Here is an 18,722-nt window from a genome sequence, read left to right on the forward strand (position 1 = left end):
TCCTGGACATTCCGTAGGAGATACGCCCAGAGAGTCTCCTGGAAATCCTTATTGGGCAGATTCAGGGTAGGGCCCAGGCTTCTCTTTTTAACAAATTTCCAATGGTTTCTGGTTGGACAGCCCCAAACCCGGCTATCGAGCCTAAGATGGAAGTTGCTCCCAGTTCCCAGCCGGTGGTGAGAGCACGGGAAACCCTACACCCAGGTCAGTGGCGCACTGTGCGGCTTCCGGGGCACTCCGGGCCCGCACGCCCAAGATCGTTCGCTCCGGCCCCCAGGGCGCAGGCGCCGCTCGCCCCGCCCCGCGGACCCGCCCCGGACGCTCGCTGGTTTGACCCCCCTGCGGCGGCCCGTCTGCGCAGGCTCGGGACGGGTCTTGGCTCAGGGCCTGGGGCAGTGGTGGCCTTTACTCTTTGTGGGTTCGGCGACTTCCGGCGCGCAGGCCTGTCCCGGGCACCGCGCCCCAGTCCGTGACAGAGTTGGGAGTGCTCCTCCGCCTGCCCGCCTGCGAGGGGCTACGGGGGCTTGGAGCTAGGGGAAAGAGTTGCAGGGCCGGTCCGTGTCCCTGTGCGGCTCTCCCCCGAATCCCTGCTGTCTTAGGGCCTTGGAGGAGCACTGGCCACCAAGGTCGCAGGCGCGGCTACGGCCTTTCCGCCTGGTGGTGTAGTCGTCACTGTGCGTGTGGGTCTGCGTGGGAACTGGGTTCCGGAGCCTGGTCCCAGAAGGGCGGCGGAGCGGAGCTAGTGCGCCCAGGCCCGGCTCGTGAGGGGTCTGAGAGCGCGCCTGAAAGCGGGGGAACCGCTCCGCCCCGGGCGGGAGTCCGGGTTTGATAGCCCTGCTCTGGTCCCTGCGGGTCGGCTGGGCGTCACCGCGCGGAGTGGGAATGCCCGATGTTACCCAGCTTACCAGCTTACTCCCTGCTCCCTGAACTGTAGGGAGGACCACAGGGCTGCGGCCGCAGGACAGTGAATTGGACCTAGTGAAAGGACGTCGCCCCTTAGCCCCAGCTATGGACTCCACAGCATCAGGTTTGGCTCTCGAGGGTGCAGAGGACCAGAAGCCCTTCTGGGGAGTTAGTAGTGGGCCGAGGAGGAGGACGACCCTAGGAAGAAGCCGGGGAATCCACTGATGGGGCAGAGCCTGCAACCGTCTTCCCTGTGGCATTTCCTAATTTGCCAGGCCCAGGAGCATGGAGTCCCAGTATCCAGACGCCATGGTAGAAGTGGAGGGGATGGCCACGGAAGACTTCCGAAAAGGCCAGAGGAGAGCGGGGCGGGCGGGAAAGGATCTCTTCCTGTGTGGAAGGGAGAGGGTAAACAATAAACAAACCTGTGGGGGAGTGGTCCTTGGCCAGAGATCAGGGGGCAGTGGGGCCATTTCGAGCCTTGCCACCATTTCCTTTATTGCTTCATTAACTAATAAGATTCCTCTAGCTCGTCTAGCTCAACTGTATACAAGATTAGCAGTGTACATGGGGGGCACCTCCTCTAGCCACCCTTTCACTAGTGTTTGGGAGGAGGCAATCCAGGTGACCCAGGAGGTTTTAAGCCATTCCTTTGTAAATTTAGAGTCTCCTGTCCTTCACCAATGGGCATTTTAATTTGACTTTCCATTCTTCAATGCAAATGCTCAAGGTCATAAGACTGGCCAATGGCAGAGCTGGGCCAAATCTCTGGGACTGTCACCCCTTCTGTATTCCTTTATGCCTTGTGTTCTGTAGACCATCAGCACAGGAATCATCTCGAAACTCTTTAGAAATGCAGACTCTCAGGCCCTATCCTACATCCACTGAATCAGTCTGTTTAAAAAGATCCTCAGGAATCTATACACACATTGAAGTTGGAAAAGTGCTGACCTATACTATACCATGCTGCTTGCCACTTTCATGCTTTTGTTGTTGTTAGCTATGACCACTTCTCTGGTATGGTTGGGGTTAGTTTTTTGTTTGTTTTCAGGCTTTAAAAACAGATACAAAACCCTATCATAGAGGGACTTGCAAAGTATGCTTGCAGAGACCTAATGATGCTTGGGAACTTCTCAGGAAGAACTGACCTTTGAGCTGGCTTCCCAAGGATGAGGGGAAAGGTGTGACTTCTTTCCCTTAAAGTCAGTACCCCTCTGCGGCCTTGCCCTGGGCCTTGTTTGGTATGCTTAACCTGTCATACCGCAGGCTAGATTTAAAGTTCCTTGAAAGCCTTCTCCATGTTTATATTTTTAAAAGGCCTAGAAGGACCTATATATTGGATACCCAGTAAATAACTGTCCAGTGGAGTGGCCAGGCTATGGTGATACTTCAGTTACCTGCAACCTGCTGTGTGGCCTTTGGACAGGAAGTGGGGGGGGGGGGGGTTGTGTACTTCTCTCTCGTGTGGGATAGCTAGAGGCTGCCCCTCAGCTCCCTTTGACCCAGCTCTGTCCCCAGAACCGTGGAGGTGACACACTGACTCTTCAGAATCTCCAGCATGGGGAGTCTGGGAGCTGCAAAGGCCATGGGGTTAGCCTTCCTTATGGCTCCTTTTACCTTCTTAGTTCTCCCCTCTCAGGACTGTGCTCTTCCTCCAGAGAGATACCCAGGAGAAAAGGGAACAACCAGTTTATTCCTGAAAGCCAGGCTCCAGGTGAGTTGGGGTTCTCTTCATTTTTCCTCAAATGACTAAACTACGGATGTCTTTGCCTCCTTTTCTCTGGAGCCTCTGTTCAACGCCAAAGAGAACTGACCCCAATCCCTGCTCTGCAGGAGGTTGAGCCCATCAAGGTGGATGCTGGCCTCCCTGCCCCTTTCCAGGGCCCCTCTCCTCTCTGCTCAGTATGCACTCACTCAGATCCTTTGGTTTATTTCTGTCATGAGCACTGCAGTGAGTACCAAGTAATGTGAGAGAGCCCTGGCCTTGAAAGAGTGTCACTATCACAGAAAGGGAATGGTACGGAGGATGCAGCCCCAGTCACAGTGAGGATGTGCATGATTTAATGACAGATGGGAGTGGCACAGATAGGCCTTTCCTTCACGGTTTAGTAAAAGGAAAATCAGCCTGTGCTGGAGAGGTTGGGGAAGGCTCATGGAGAAGAGGGGCAAAGAGGTTCTGAGGGTATGGACAGGTGGGGAGGCCATTTGAAGCTATGTCCCTGTTCAGATGTTACCTTCCTGGGATTAGTGAGGAGATAGACTTAACTCACTACTTCCTGGCTGGAAGACTCACCTAACTTCTCTATGCATTGGCTTTGCCAACTGTAAAATGAGGATGGTAATCATGTTAATGATAATGATGAAAGTAGTAATAGCCAATGTACTGAGAAATAAATATGTATCAGGAACTATTCTACACAATTTACTTAAACTAACTCTTTTCATCTTTCAAACATTCTCATTTTGAGGAATGGCAACTGAGGCACAGAGAGGCAAATGAGAAAGCCAAGGCACAGAGAGAGAAAGTAACTTGTTCATGGTTATCTAGCTCATAAGGAAGGCATTTTAGTTTCAGATCCAGGTTGTCTGGCTCTAAGATCTTAACCACTCAGTAATGCAACTACCTCATATTGTTGCTGGAGTCTTCTGGCAAATGGTAACTGCTTAGTCCTTGTCAGCTTCAGTTGTGATGGGGGTAGAGGGGGTAATAATGACTGACTCCAGAAGTGGATTCAGGTTTGGCTGTAGTAGGCTGGAGAAGCAAGTGGAGGGCTGTAGATGCAAGCCTACATTGTTTCCTAGCATGGATGCCAAGATGGTACTATCTTGGTACTACCTAGATGATAGTTTCATGTATTCTAGCTTAATGATAGACATTGTGTTTAATTTTCTAGCCAATGGGGGAAACTCCCACCAATAGGGAAGTCTCACAAATAGCTAGTAGAATAATAAATAGAGTTTAAACCTCTTTGGCCTTGATGTACACATTCAGAGGTACATCAGAGAGCTTAATCTAGTTATGCTGTGGTAACAATGGCCTGTAGATCTCAACGGCTTATAGTTAACAAAGGTGTATTTCTTCTCTGTTACATATCAATAGTGGACTGGCTGTGACTGCTCCAGACCCTCTTTGCTCTGGGATTCAGGCTGAATCCTGTCTGGGATATATTATGTGGCAGGGAAAAGTGTAATGTCAGAACCAGGAGATGGTTCTTCTGGCTTCTGCCCAGAAAGGACATGTGTTGCTTCTGCCCACAGTCCACTGGCCAAAGCAAGTCATGTGGCCAAGCCTAAAGTCAGTGAGGTGGGAAATACAAGCCTCCCATAGTGAGGGGTGCCAGGGGAGGGGCAATGAATATTTTGAACAAATGAGTCTACCACTGTCTGTTTTCTTACAAATATTCACTTCCCTCCCTCCACACAAATTCTCTCCCCAAAAGATAGCCCCAGAACTCCATTTAGTTCTCTAGTAGGAACATCAAGATCAGAGTCCTGGATGGGGTGATGGCCTCAACATCAGGTCTGGATGTTTCTCCTCTGGATCTGGAGATCTATGAACTAAAAGGACAAATTGCCTGAATCCATATATCCAACGTACAGTGGAACAATGGAGACAGGATAACCACAGTAAGCACCCCTGTTCAGAACAGGGAAGCATGGGAGGAGCCCAGCAGTCTCAGATCTGTAACAGCTATGAAATTACACTTGGCAGACTTGGTGAGAACCACCGATCTTGGGACTGGGAAGTCTTTTGGTTATGTCCTTGTTCTGCTCTGTGGGTGGAGCTCCTCAGTCCCGTTTTCCTTAGCTCTTGGCTCTGCCTCCCAAGTTCCTTTTGCAGTATCCTCCTTGGTCACATAGGAAATGATATTGGAGAATAAACTCACTTGAGGGCTAACCAGCTTTTTCATCCTGCCTGAGTAGGTTGATATGCCCAAGGATTTTTTCAAGTCATGGACGTTCAGTGTAACTCTCAAAATGTCATCAGCTTTTAATGTATCTGTTTTCTGTCACTTCCATGTGTCAGCAATTTTACCCACAGTTCTTTTTTAAATATGCCCCTCTTTTTAGGCTTAATTGTGGAGCTCTGGGGGTTTTCTTGGGACAGCCATTGTTTTAGTCACTAAGCAATTCAGTGGCCCTGAAAGATTTACTGGGAGCCATCTGGAATTATTCAGAGGTTTAAACAAAAGGTTTGACTACCACACTCATGATTTGGTCCTTCCCTAAGGTTGAGTTTTAATCATCCTCTGTCATGCAAAAGCCTTATCTATATTGTCTTGACCTGTTGGAAATGAGAAGTGGTTAAATCTCTTAACTCTGCAAGTCCTGGAATTTCTGGACACTTTCTTTTGCCTTCCATTTTTATTTTGCAAACTGGCAAACTCTTGAGCTCATTTTTTTTCTTGTAATATTTTGTCAAATTCTGCCAGTAACAACCAACTCACACTACTGATGTTCCAGCCTCTTCTTGTAACATCACAAGTTCATGCTTACATTGTTCATCTTTTCAGTTATTACAGACAACAGTTTTAGCACACAGTTCACCACCAAATTACATGGGTTGCCATTTCACCAATAAGTTTCTTTACTACCCGGCCCTGAAGCCAAAGTCACAAATTTTAGGCTTTTTGTTATGGCAGAACTCTACATTAAGTACAGCTTTTTAATGAGTCATTTTAGGCTAGTTATGCTGTAATAACAGCAAACCCTAAGACTTATACCAACAAAGGTCTATATCTTGCCTGCATTACCTGTTTTATATTCCATTTGCAAAAGCAGATTATTTGACTACACCTGGGTCAGTGGGGCAGGGAACTCAATCCTGTAGGGAGAGCCAGTGAATATTCTGAACAAATAATATAATCTATCACAAGAGGTTACTATAGTAGTGAGTTTTCCATATTTGATTATTTTGGACTGACTTTCATGTTAATGTAAAATTCTACTTTGACTTATTCTATGAAATCAATGCCTAAATAGGATTTGATTTCTAAACATATTTTGGGAAAAGTAGCAGGAGTTTATACTGTCTTCATTTATCTGCATTTTAGTTCATGGTATGTGGATTATTGTACAGTGTAAGTCAAATGGGAGGTGTTCTAATTGCTGTTATAGAGGATGACAGGATAGTCCTGGTGGGACCCACAGAATGGTTGTACCTTGTGGGGACCTGGGATTCAGAGTCTCACTGTCAGTTTTGCACATTCAGGAATTGAATGAGTAGGAATTGAAAAGTGATTAGGCTTTGGGCGAGAGGATTCGTGGTAATCAAACTCACAAAAGACTTACTGATTCATTATAAGGCCATTTGATATACTTTCACTGAACTGTGTGGTGGTGGTGGTGATAAATTATTATAAATCCCAAATTATTTGGTTTGGACTTAGTAAAAATTGTCTTTAAAATCATAGGCCACAAGTTTCAAAAATAGTTGGAGACTATTGATACTAGTGCATTTGCGAATGCAAAACAAGGGCCTCTGGATGGCACAGTTGGTTAGTGCCCAACTCTTGGTTTGGGCTCAGGTCATGATCTTGGGGTCTTGGGATTGAGCCCCACGTCAGGCTCCAGGCTCAGTGAGGAGTCTGCTGGAGTTTCTCTCTCTCTCTCACTCTGCCCCTCCCACGCTCACTCATGCTCTCTCTCAAATAAGTAAATAAATCTTTAAAAAAATGCAAAACATATTAGCCTGTTACTTCTAGTTGATTCTAATTAAATGTTGAAGATTGAGGAAATGGATTGCATTTATCTCCCTTACCTAAGCAGAATGTCTCTGTAGGCCTGATTCTCTTGAGATCCTGATTGTATTTCTGAGCAGCGTGATACTGACAAAAGTGGGCATTGGGTAGGATACCAAGTAGTAAGGATAATACAATCCCTGGAGTAGCTTAAAATATTTTTGGGATGACAAACCCAAAACTGGGCATTGGGATAGCTAGAAACTCTTGGAATCCCTTCTACATCCTAAGGTTCTACTCAGAGATCCACCCACTCTTCCCCCCGGGGCTGTTAGTGTGCTCCCTGAGGGTATAAGAGTGTGCTCCCTGAGGGTACAAGAGTGTCTTCTGTGTTTCAGGATCTGATGACATTTGAGGATGTAGCTGTGGAATTCACCCAGTGGGAATGGGGGCAGTTGGACCCCGCTCAAAAGGACCTATACAGGGCAGTGATGCTGGAGAACTTCAAGAACCTGGCCTCTCTGGGTGAGCTCAGCTCCTCCAAAGCCCAAAGCCTGCCTGTCAGGCCTGCCATCTTTATTTCATTGTGTTTAAAAGCTTGGGGTTTCTAGACCTGTTCGCTGAGTTTTGGCCTGGGGTTATGGAATCAGACATTTACATTGTCTTTGGGGTTCTCATTCCTAGGAAAAGTCCTGCTCCATATGAAATTGTAATAAGAAGTTTCATGATTCTGATCCTAATATTTTACGGTGCCTATTCTTTAGAGGCTCTCCACATCTACACTCTGGTCTCCCCCAGAAAGACCTAGGGCCAAAGCCTTGGCCTCTAACATACATAGTCATGATCCTTTTTTCTCTACCATCAGGGCTTCCGGTGTCTAAACCATATGTGATCTCCCAGATGGAGGAAGGGAAAGAGCCCTATGTGTTAGAGGGAGAAATCTCAACAGGTGAGTGAGTGAGACCTAAGCAGCATCACACATAATAAGGACCAGCCATGGGTGAGAAATTGCCCTGAACCCTTGGTCATGGGGCTTTCCTTTGAGAAGGTAAGACCACTTGTCAGGAGCCCTCCACTGCAACATTTTGAATACTCTTAGGCTTTTGTAATTATATCTGGTGTCAGAAGAAGAGATGCTCATTTTCTTCTCTAGCATTTACACTTCCTTTGGTACCCATCTCTGCTCACCCCTTCTGGGTTCTTGGTGCCACTCAGCATCACTAGATGTCATATGGTCATTGTTGGATGGAATCTAAAGATTGATAGTTGTAAATGGCCAGGCTATCCTATATCAGCAAGGCTAAGAGAGTTAGTGAGAGACCAAACAGTAGAGTAGCCTAGAAATTAAAGAGTTACAGGCCAGGACAGACAGATGTCAAGATCAAGGTGAAGACACTTCAAGCTTGATTAAGCTGAACTTCAACAGAGGTGGTTCCAGGAGCAAAAATTTCTCCTTGCTGTCTGTTGATGTCATCTCTTTGAGACCATGTATTCCTAGGTAACTTGAGAGTACCTGACAGGCTTCACCTCTTGGAGCAGAATTCTGGACTCAAGCTCTCCTGCCTGCCTTGTGTAGCCCAGGCACAATGGAGGAAGGTGACAGTCTGTGCCAATGTCCATCTGTGAGGTAGAATCATAGCCTGGGTCAGAGGTAAATCTCAGGAAATCAGTGCTCAAATCCTGAGAGCACAGGCTGGGCCTCATTAAAGGAGCCTAGAATAGAGAACAGAGAGGGAAGTTGCTGATCTCTGCTATATTAATATTTCCTTGATCTTTTTTCCTTCTAGAATGGGAACAAGGGTGTGACCTCTGGATCTAGTCTTAAATACCTGTCTGTTGACAGTGCTCTACAAACATGGCTGTGTTTCAGAATCTCTCAGGGAGCTTGTTAAACATCCAGATCTCCAGGGGTCACATAAGACCTAACTGACTCAGAATCTGGCTTCTGGGAGCACTGGCATCACTAATCATTTACCTCTTCAGAAGTGTTATTATTATTGTATTAGTTTTCTATTATTGCTGAAACAAATGAATACAAACTTAATGACTTTAAACAACACAAGTTTATTAATAGTTCATAGGTCAGAAGTCTGGCATGGGTCTCACAAAAGATGTCAGGAGAGGTGTGTTCCTTTCTGGAGTTGCTAGGGCAGATTCTGTTTTCTGGCATTTGAATTGTTGGCAGAACCAATTCTTGCAGCTGTGAAACTAAGATCCTTGTTTTCTTGCTGGCTGTCAACTGAGGAATGTTTCCAGCTTCTAGAGACTGCTACATTCCTTGGCTCATGGTGCCCTTCCTCCACCTTCAAAGCCAGAAATGGTGGGCTGAGTCCTTCTCACACATCTCTCTGACCCAGCCAGGAAATGTTCTCTGATTTTAAGGACTCATGTGATTAGATTGGGCCCATCTTTTTTTTTTTTTTTTTTTTAAAGATTTTATTTATTTATTTGACAGAGAGAGAGCACAAGTAGGCAGAGAGAGGGGGAGAAGCAGACTCTCCACTGAGCAGGGAGCCTGACGCGGGGCTCGATCCCAGGGCCCTGGGATCATGACCTGAGTCGAAGGCAGCCGCCCAACTGACTGAGCCACCCAGGCGCCCCTAGATTGGGCCCATCTTAATAATCCAGGATAATATACCCATCTAAAGGTCTGGGCCCTTAATCCCATCTGCAAAGTCCCTTTTGCCATATAAGGTAACATATTTACAAGTTCTTGGGATTAGGGCATGGATGTCTTTGGGGGGGGATTATTTTGCCTATCACAATTATATACAGTAATATATTACTGAGGGGCTGAGGGGACTTTGTGGAGGACATCTTCCTACCCTCTTCTCATCTTTATGATCTTTGGACTTACCTTGTGTACTGGAATCTAATCACTATTTTTTCAGGTTTTCCTAATCTCCATTCACTTGTTTATCACTTCTTGATAACTCCAAAACCTTCTTCAGATATACACTATACTTGAAAGAAACTACACATCCCAGATATTTTTTTTTTAAAGATTTTATTTATTTTTTTGACAGAGACACAGAGAGAGAGGGAACACAAGCAGGGGGAGTGGGAGAGGGAGAAGCAGGCTCTCCGCTGAGCGGGGAGCCCGATGCGGGGCTCGATCCCAGGACCCTGGGATCATGACCTGAGCCGAAGGCAGACGCTTAACGACTGAGCCACCCAGGCGCCCCCATCCCAGATATTATTTTAAGACTTGATTATCTTACATCCATTATAGGACTTTACTTCCTCTGGGCACATGAAACAGTTAATACTAGAATGTCTTTTTTTTTTTCCCCCTCAGACTGGGAGAAAAGGCCTAAAGCCAAGGAATCAATACTAAATCAGGGAATTTCCAAAGAAGAATTACTCCAGATAGCATCAGTGGAAAAACATGTCAGAGATGAACTCTGCTTCTGCAAACTGAAAGTAACCTATGGTTGTGATGACCAATTAGAGATACATCCAAAAAACCAGGAGAGACATCTGAAAGAAATGTCAATCACTCACAAATCTACCACCCTTAAGATAGATCATGAACGGAGTGAATTTGGGAGAAGTTTAGGCTTAAGATCAGTCCTTGTTAACCAACACAGTGTTCCTATAGGAGAAGGATCCTACAGATGTGATACAGAATTCAGACAGACTTCAGGGAGAAATAACTCCCAGAGAACCCATTCAGGAAAGAAACCTTGTAAATGTAATGAATGTGGGAAGTCTTTCCATTTCCAGTCAGAACTTAGGCGCCACCAGAGATGTCACACTGGAGAAAAGCCCTATGAATGCAGTGAATGTAGAAGAGCCTTTGGTCATATTTCATCCCTTATTAAACATCAGAGAACTCATACTGGAGAAAAGCCCTATGAATGCAGTGAATGTGGGAGAGCCTTCAGCCAGAGTTCATCTCTTGTTTTACATTATAGATTTCATACTGGAGAGAAACCCTACAAATGTAATGAATGTGGAAGAGCCTTTGGACATACTTCGTCTCTTATTAAACATCAGAGAACTCATACTGGAGAAAAGCCCTATGAATGCAGGGAATGCGGGAGAACCTTCAGTCAGAGTTCCTCTCTCATCGTACATTATAGATTTCATACTGGAGAGAAACCTTACAAATGTAATAAATGTGGGAGAGCCTTCAGCCAAAGTTCATCTCTCACTCAACATTATAGATTTCATACTGGAGAGAAACCCTACAAATGTAATGAATGTGGGAGAGCCTTTGCTCATACTGCATCCCTTATTAAACATCAGAAAAGTCATGCTGGAAAAAAAGCCGTATGAATTCAGTGAATGTAGGAAGGCTTTCAGCTGGAATACACACAATATTCACATGACACACTGGAGAGAGATCCTGTATGTGTAATGTATGTAGGAAGACTTTTGGTTGGAAGACCTATCTTGTTCAACATCAGACAGTACATGCTAAAGAGAAGCTCTATCGATGTCAAGAGAGAAGGTGGGCTTTCAGTCACACCTCGCCTCTTATCAAACACCAGAGGTTCCATATTAGTGAGAAACCAAGTAAATGTGATTGATTTGGAAAGGCTTTTGTCAGAGGACACAAATTATTCAACATAGGACAGTTTCTACTGGCAAGAAGGCTTATCAATGCAATGAGTATGACACAGCCTTCAGTCACATACTGTTCAGTAAGTAAGTAAATAAATATCAGATAACTCAAGTGTGGTAAAAGCCATCTGTAATACTTCTTCCCTTACTAAGCACCAAGAACACATATAAAAGAGAAGTCCTTTGAAAGCAATAAATGTGGGAAGGCCTTCTATTAGAGCTCATCTCTTAATAAACATCAGAGAATTTATTCTTGAGAAAAACACTATGGAAATAGTGAATGTGGGAGAGCCTTCAGCCAAACCTCTTTCCTTTATAAATATCAGTGAACTCACCCTGCTAGTTAGAAGCCCTGGGAATGTAATGCATGTGGAAAAGCTTTTGGCCGATGTTCCACTCATTTTGCACATCAGATAATGTGTCCTAGAGTGACTTTTTGAATTTGGTGAAACTGGGAAAACCCACTAGTATAGTTCAGGCCTCAGCATACATTGAGGCTTCACTCCAAAGAGAAACCCTGGAAACTTAATGAATGTGGGGAAAGTTCCTTTCAGACTTGGGATTCATAAAACAAGAGCTGAAGGGAATCTGAGAAATCAAATCTGGTGGTTTTCTACCTGGTGGGGGCTCTCTATATCTGCACTATGCTTCGCCTCCCTGTCCCGTTACTGATGGGAGCAGAGGTGTTATTGTGTAGGCGAAGAGAATGGAAGCTGAGCTAGGTGGAGAGCCACCACTGATTTAGCCAGACCCTATCTTAGGGCTAAGGAAACTAATCTGAAAATGCCATGCACTGGGTTGGGCCTCTTTTTCTTCTGGTTCACAGCTGTGGTTTTGAGATTGAGAGACTGAAGTTCTTCCTGTACAAAACCCCCCATGCACTGGAGTGGTATTTTTAAAGTTTGAGCAAAAAGCAATTTTTATTAGATCTTTATGCTACGAGATTTGGGATTTTTGAAATAAAATCTTTTTAAACATTAAAATCATTAAAATGTGGGTATTGTATGAAAAAAAAATCAAAACTTCAAAAACATTATTCTAAGTGAAAGCCAGGTGCCAGGCACCATTCCATTTATAGTAGATGTCCAGAAATGGCAAATCCTCAGAGGCAAAGTAGATTAGTGGTTGCCTGCTGCCGGGAGAGGCAACTGGGAGTAAATGCAAATGTTACAAGGAATCTTACTGGGGTGATGCAAATGTCCTAAAACTGGATTATGGTGATGGTTGAACAACTTAGTAAATTTACTAAAAATTACTGCATTGTGCACACAAAATGGGTGAAATTTATGGTATGTAAATTACACCTCAGTAAAATTTTTTTTTTAAAAATACCAAATATACAGATATACCAACTATTGCTGAACTACTTTTCCTATCTTGTCTGGTAACTTCAAACCATCTGCGTGTCTTTATTTTCTGTAAGAGTTAACCCTAAGCTTACTGGATCTCAATTTCCTATCATGATGCATCTGAAATTTACGTGGAGAAGCCAGGAGTAGGAGCCAGCAGAGAGCAGGAGAGCCTTGACTAAAAAGATTAGCTTGTACTAAAGACAGTCCTTCACGCATTTTAGGTCCAGATGAGGAAGCTGAGCCTAGACTTCAGGGAATCAGTTCAAAGTGGGTCCATGCAGACAGGCAGAATCTAGGGGTCCAACCGGTTGGCTAAGGCAGAGGTGCAGGCAGAGAGGATGAACGGGAGGCATCTGACAGCTGAGATCAGAATTCCAGTCCAGGAACCTAGAAATCATGGGGATTTCCTTCCAGAGAGCCAAAGTGCACAGGAGAGAAATAGCAAATTTCTTATATTAGTAATAGCTTGGTTTGTTCTGTCTTACATTTTCTCCCAGTACCCTTTTCTAACCCCAACCTAAGTCACTTTATATACCTGGACACCTGCAACTTTGTAGCTGATCTTTGCTTAACATGTATCTTTCTTGTGTATCTTTGCCATGGTAACCATTCTTCAGTCTGTACCCACTGCCCTGTCTGAAAGCCTTTGTACTGCCTACAAGATAAATCCTCACTCCTCAATTTGGCATTTAATGCCCGCTCCACTCTGCCTTAACCTCCTGCTGCTCCTGACAAGAACCTCTATTACAGACAAACTAATTTGCTTGCCATACCTCAGGCATCCTTCAGACTCCCCTGCCTGTTCCACCAGCCTGGAATGCCCTCTCCACTTCTCTGAAGCCTAATAATTAGAACCCTGTTCAAATACCCTCTCATCAGGGAAGAATTCTCTTGAACACTGATGTGAAGTCATATCTTAACTGATTTGCAATTGTAAAAGCATTTGTGTTTGCTTAAGGTTTTTAAAAATGAAAGATGTCTTGGGATAGTTCTTATTACTGTCTTGATCTATTTAAATCATTTGTTTATCAGCTTGCCACTTTCTTGTCTCCTGAACCAGATTATCAGCTGCTTCAGATAATTTCTCATACTTCCTCTCAGAAATGAGCAGACAGTAGGTGCTTACTAACCATGTGTTAATTTGGGAAAAACTTGTATTGCCCATGTTTTCTCACTGCTTCTGACTTCACACTTTTTTTTAAAAAAATATTTTACTGTATAGATATATCCCATTTTAAAAAATATTATTTATTTAAGTAATCTCTATGCCCAACATGGGGCTTGAACTCACAACCCCAAGATCAAGAGTCACATGCTCTTCTGACTGAGCCAGCCAGGTGCCCCTGACTTCACACTTTTGTACTAGATGAAAAACTTTCCTTCTAGAAAACTACCTATTAAATATTTTCTTAAAAAATACAATGTTGCTTCATGTAATTATTTTTCAAATTCAAATATAGATTGACATTGTTCCATCTTTGGGGGGTGGGTTGGTATGTGTGTACATAAAAACTCATTGCTATTTTATTTTGTAGCACTACAATGAATTCTTATATCAACTACCCAGAATTAGGCCAAACTCCACAGGTTAAAGTACAGTCCCAAGACTGCTCTCATTTCAGACACCAGCCACAAATTTGGGGGTCCCTATGCTACTCTTTTGACCAGCTGGCTACAAATTTGGGAGTTCCCACTACTCCTTCAGGTTTGATAATTCTCTAGAGCAAATCTCAGAACTCAGGAAAGGGCTATATTTATTATGATAACTTTATTATAGCAAAAAGATACAAATCAAAATCAACCTAAGGAAGAGGCACATAGATTGAGGTCTGAGAGCATCTCAAATGTGAGGCTTTCATCTTCCCCAGGAACACATCACCTGCTGGTATAGCAATGTGTAACTATGCAGAGTACCGCCAACTAGGGAAGCTCACCTGAGCTTCATAGTCCAGTTTTCACTGGGGTTTCATTATGTTGTCATAGTTGGTTGACCACACGGTTGAACTCAATCTCCAGTGCCTCTTCCCTTCCTGGAAGTCAGGCTGATACCACATGGCTCAAAGTCCCAACTCTCTAATCACAAGATTGGTCTTTCTGACTTGGTCAGCCTTCTGACTTGGTCAGCCCCCATCTTGAATCTAATTAGCATAAATCAGGGGCAACCAAGAGTCATCTTTTCTTTTTTTTTTTTTAAGGATTTATTTATTTGTCAGACAGAGCACAAGCAGGGGGAGCAACAGGCAAAGGGAGAAGCAGGCTCCCTGCTGAGCAAGGAGCCCAGTGCAGGACTTGATCCCAGGACCCCGGGATCATGACCTGAGCCGAAGGCAGATAGATGCCTAACTGACTGAGCTACCCAGGCATCCCAAGAGTCATCTCATTAGCATGAACTATCAGGTGTGGTCCCAGAGACCCACTATGAATAACAAAGACACTCTTATCACTCAGGAAATTCCAAGGATTTAGGGGTTACCTCCCAGGAATCAAGGACAAAGATGAACCAAGTTCTTTATGACAGAAGCACACACTCAAGTCAATGTGAAAATGCTTCTTCAATTATTTTTTTTTTCTTCTTTTTTTTTTAATCCAAGTATTTGTCAATGGGCTGTAAGTTGTAAGGAGACTTAATATTATCTACATTCTTTTGCCTTTGTTCTCCACATCAGCTGCACCAGTTTGCATTCCCACCAATAGTGCAAGAGGGTTCCTTTTCTCCACATCCTCAATTCTTCAATTATTATCCAAATAAAGCATAAACATTTAGACTGTACTTTAGATATTCCTCAACAAATAACTGCTATATACCACTTCTGCTTACAGATCACTGGCAAGAACTTAGATACAGGACCAGAGCTGATGGCAAGGGAAGCCAGAAATTGGTCTTTGTCCTGGGCAGCAAAGAGCCCAGTAAAATTTGGGGGATTCTGTTATTAAGGGAAAAGAGGATGATGGATATTGACAGATGACCAGGAATCTGTTTTTCAAGACCCAGTACTGCAAAGCCATTTGGGTGTGAAGTCACATCCTTAATTCTCTGGGTCTCTGGGTCTCAGCCAGCTCTGTAAGATGAAGGGCTCTGTACTTGTGAAAATAAGTGAAGCCCACTTAAATGAGAACACAAAGGCTATTCAGAGCTTGCTATAGCAAAGGATCAGCTACTATCACCTGCCTTTGGCAGAGATCCAGAGGCATGCAGAAAGTAAGAAAAAGAACGAAGCTTCAGGTATGCCCTGATTGGAGATTGTTGGTATGGGAGAGCTGGAGGTACATTAGCTAGGAGCAGGACATCTTATGTGATTGGTTTGGGGAGCTTATTTGGCTCTCTATGGTTGATCCTAAGTTGAAAGTGGGGGCAAACAAAATAGGGGAACTAGCAGTCATTGACCAAGTTTTGGCTGTTCAGAGCTGATTGCTGTAGAGGCTGTGGTTTGCCTTTCAGGCTGGTTGCTGCAGAGGTGTGTGTCAGAGTTCTATTGTCATATATGGTGTGTCCACTGTCGCTTGGTATATTTAGTTCTTCAGTTCCCCCTCTTCGGTCATTGGCCAATTCAGAGATACTAGACCTCCAGATCTTCACAACTTGGGGATTGTTCAGTTGTCCCCATATAAACTGTATCCTATTTTTGTTGTTGTATCATCACAGCAATCATTTAATAATAGAGCAGTTGTGCAGAAACACTGAGCCAAGTAGTGTTTTCTTTAAGGCAATATATAGCCAGTGCTACCATGTCTATTTCACATATCTAAGAACAGCAAGAAATTATAGCCATGGCACAGATACCACCATGGTTAGTCAATTAGAAGTTTAGAGTAGCGCAAGTGCCCGTAACTACTTGTGCAAATGAAATAAGGCAGATTTACAGATCTTCCATGTAGGGAAGAGGTCATATCATTAATAACTTCTGCCAGAGTCAGTGATAGGTCTTTTATTTATTTATTTATTTATTTATTTTTTAAAGATTTTATTTATTTATTTGATAGAGAGACAGCGAGAGAGGGAACACAAGCAGGGGGAGTAGGAGAGGGAGAAGCAGGCCTCCCGCTGAGCAGGGAGCCTGATGCGGGGCTCGATCCCAGGACTCTGGGATCATGACCCAAGCCGAAGGCAGACGCTTAAGGACTGAGCCACCCAGCCGCCCCAGTGATAGGTCTTTTAAAGTCTTTTTAATTCCCTCCGTTGGAAATACTGCTCTGATTGTTCACATAAACAATGAGTTAGCAATTCGCCCGAGTGCCTGAATATTCAAGCTCCTCATTCTGGAGCTCCTATCTGAGTTAGAATTTCCAGCATCGGTCACTTACAGTTAGGATTTCTGTACAAAGGATTTCTGTACACACTCAGATCTTAGCATACTATTCCTAAACTGCATTAGGTTTTAGTCTGAGAAAAACAAGACACTTGTCCTGGCTGCAAAGGAAGCAGAATATAGTAGGGGCACATAGAAATCAAGGGGAAAAAGGCTGTTCATGACATGAGATTGGGACCAAAGCCTTACATTAGCTTTGTTACCTATTTGGATTCCTATTATCTAAGTGATAAGTAACACCCGTTACACTATAAAGGTTGTCAAATTCAAATTTACAGTTACCTGTGGTCTGATCATTAGATTGTAATAGCTAGCCTTTTATGGGAGACAGGGACACTAGCAGTCACAGGTTGATTTGTTTAAGGTCTTTTGTCCCTGTAGGTACAAGTGGAAAAACCATTGGCTGTAATTCCCTATAGTCTCATTTGATGAGACCAGAATTGGTAATGGTGGCCTGGCAATGGATGGCATATTTAGCAGGTGGTATGACTGAGAGTAGTGCTTACTGTTCGGGATAATTTAAGAATGGCATTAGAATGAATATGTCTGACCTAACAATTATATTAAAGAAGAAAAAAAAGAGAAAAAAGAACCATTATGGGTGGATAACAACCAGAGACCTACAGGAATGAGAAAAATAATATAAGCAAGCAGAAGAAAAACAAAACAGGACTTTGACAGAAGTCTTGGTCTGACATCTTGGGGAGAAGCTATTCATTATGAGGTCATCGATTTATTCCAGAGGTCTTTGGTTAGCTATATACTTCTGAAGATCAGCTGCTTCTAGAGTATCTTGGAGAATCCTGTCTGAAGTCCTCTATTGCAGTAGGCTTCCAGTTGTATCACATCTACTTTCTGAAGATGTCTTCTTTAGTTGTGAAATATATACTGAAAAATTGACTCTCTGGAGTTTCACTGCTGTATTTTTTTTTTTTTTAGATTTTATTTATTTGACAGAGACAGTGAGAGAGGGAACACCAGGAGGGAGAGTGGGAAAGGGAGAAGCAGGCTTCCCGCTGAGCAGGGATCCTGATGTGGGGCTCGATGGGATCATGACCTGAGCCAAAAGCAGACGCTTAACGACTGAGCCACCTAGGCGCCCCTAAACTTCACTTCTTGATGGGAGGAGTAACATATAAGTTAGAGACAGAGAAGGAATTGTTGGGACCATCTTTGCAGAAATCCTACCATCTATGAATTTTTTAACTGAGTAGTAATTTTCCCTCTTTAATCCACTGTTTGAGTGCCTCTTACCCAAATCCCTGCCAGCGCTGTGTGATCAATCTCTTTTAATTTAGCCAACTTCATATGTTAAGAGTCTACTAAAAATGGGATGCATCAGGTGCGCCTGGGTGTCTCAATTAAGTGGCTCCCTTCTGCTCTGGTCATGATCACAGAGTCCTGGGATCGAGTCCCGGTCGGCCAGCTCAGCGGGGGAGCCTGTTTCTCCCTCTCCCTCTTCCTGCCACTCCCCCTGCTTGTGCTCTCTGTCAAATAAATAAATAAATAATATCTTTTTAAAAAATAAATAGAAATGGGATGCATCATAAAATAGGGGTGAAACGGGTTGTATAATTCAGCAAAGAAAAAGGAAAAAGAGTAGATGAAGCGACCCAGTCAATCTTAATTTTTGGAATCCTAATTTGTCACTATTTTTGTTTTTCTGTATGTTTGAAAATTGTTATACTGAATTTGAAAATCGGAGGTCTGGCTGAGCAGGAGTATTAGCTTCTTACAAGAAGCCTGTATCTTCAATGAATCATGTAACACTACATCAAAAACTAATGATGTACTGTATGGTGACTAACATAACATAATAAAATAAAATAAAAAAAAAGAAGTCCGTATCTTTTCTCCGTCCACATACTTGGGCAATCCGGGCAGGCCCAGGTGCTTTGAAGCCACGAGCG

At 43.8% G+C, this 18,722-nt stretch overlaps 1 protein-coding gene across 9 annotated transcripts; it reads left to right on the forward strand.

Moving 5' to 3' along the window:
• Positions 1-73: 73 nt before the first annotated feature.
• ZNF514 (zinc finger protein 514) lies at positions 74-13,927 on the forward strand. 9 transcript variants are annotated; one of them, XM_078056260.1, is made up of 6 exons: positions 74-204; positions 935-1,027; positions 2,529-2,617; positions 6,983-7,109; positions 7,450-7,533; positions 9,883-13,927. In XM_078056260.1, exons 1-6 carry the CDS (start codon positions 102-104, stop codon positions 10,863-10,865), a joined length of 1,479 nt encoding a protein of 492 aa, XP_077912386.1. In that variant the 5' UTR covers positions 74-101; the 3' UTR covers positions 10,866-13,927. The 9 variants fall into 9 exon arrangements, with proteins under 9 accessions (XP_077912386.1, XP_077912387.1, XP_077912392.1 ...); XM_078056261.1 differs by having other exon boundaries at positions 2,562-2,617; XM_078056266.1 differs by lacking the exon at positions 74-204 and adding an exon at positions 1,955-2,084 and having other exon boundaries at positions 342-1,027.
• Positions 13,928-18,722: the final 4,795 nt, after the last annotated feature.

Source organism: Halichoerus grypus, chromosome 10, assembly GCF_964656455.1.
Source record: "Halichoerus grypus chromosome 10, mHalGry1.hap1.1, whole genome shotgun sequence".
NCBI classification, from domain to species: Eukaryota; Metazoa; Chordata; class Mammalia; order Carnivora; family Phocidae; genus Halichoerus; species Halichoerus grypus.

Coding starts and splice junctions, on each gene's coding strand:
- ZNF514 (XM_078056260.1), top strand. CDS start 102: ATGGTTTCTGGTTGGACAGCCCCAAACCCGGCTATCGAGCCTAAGATG. Junction 7,110..7,449: donor CAAGAACCTGGCCTCTCTGG/GTGAGCTCAGCT, acceptor CTCTACCATCAG/GGCTTCCGGTGTCTAAACCA. Junction 7,534..9,882: donor AGAGGGAGAAATCTCAACAG/GTGAGTGAGTGA, acceptor TTTCCCCCTCAG/ACTGGGAGAAAAGGCCTAAA.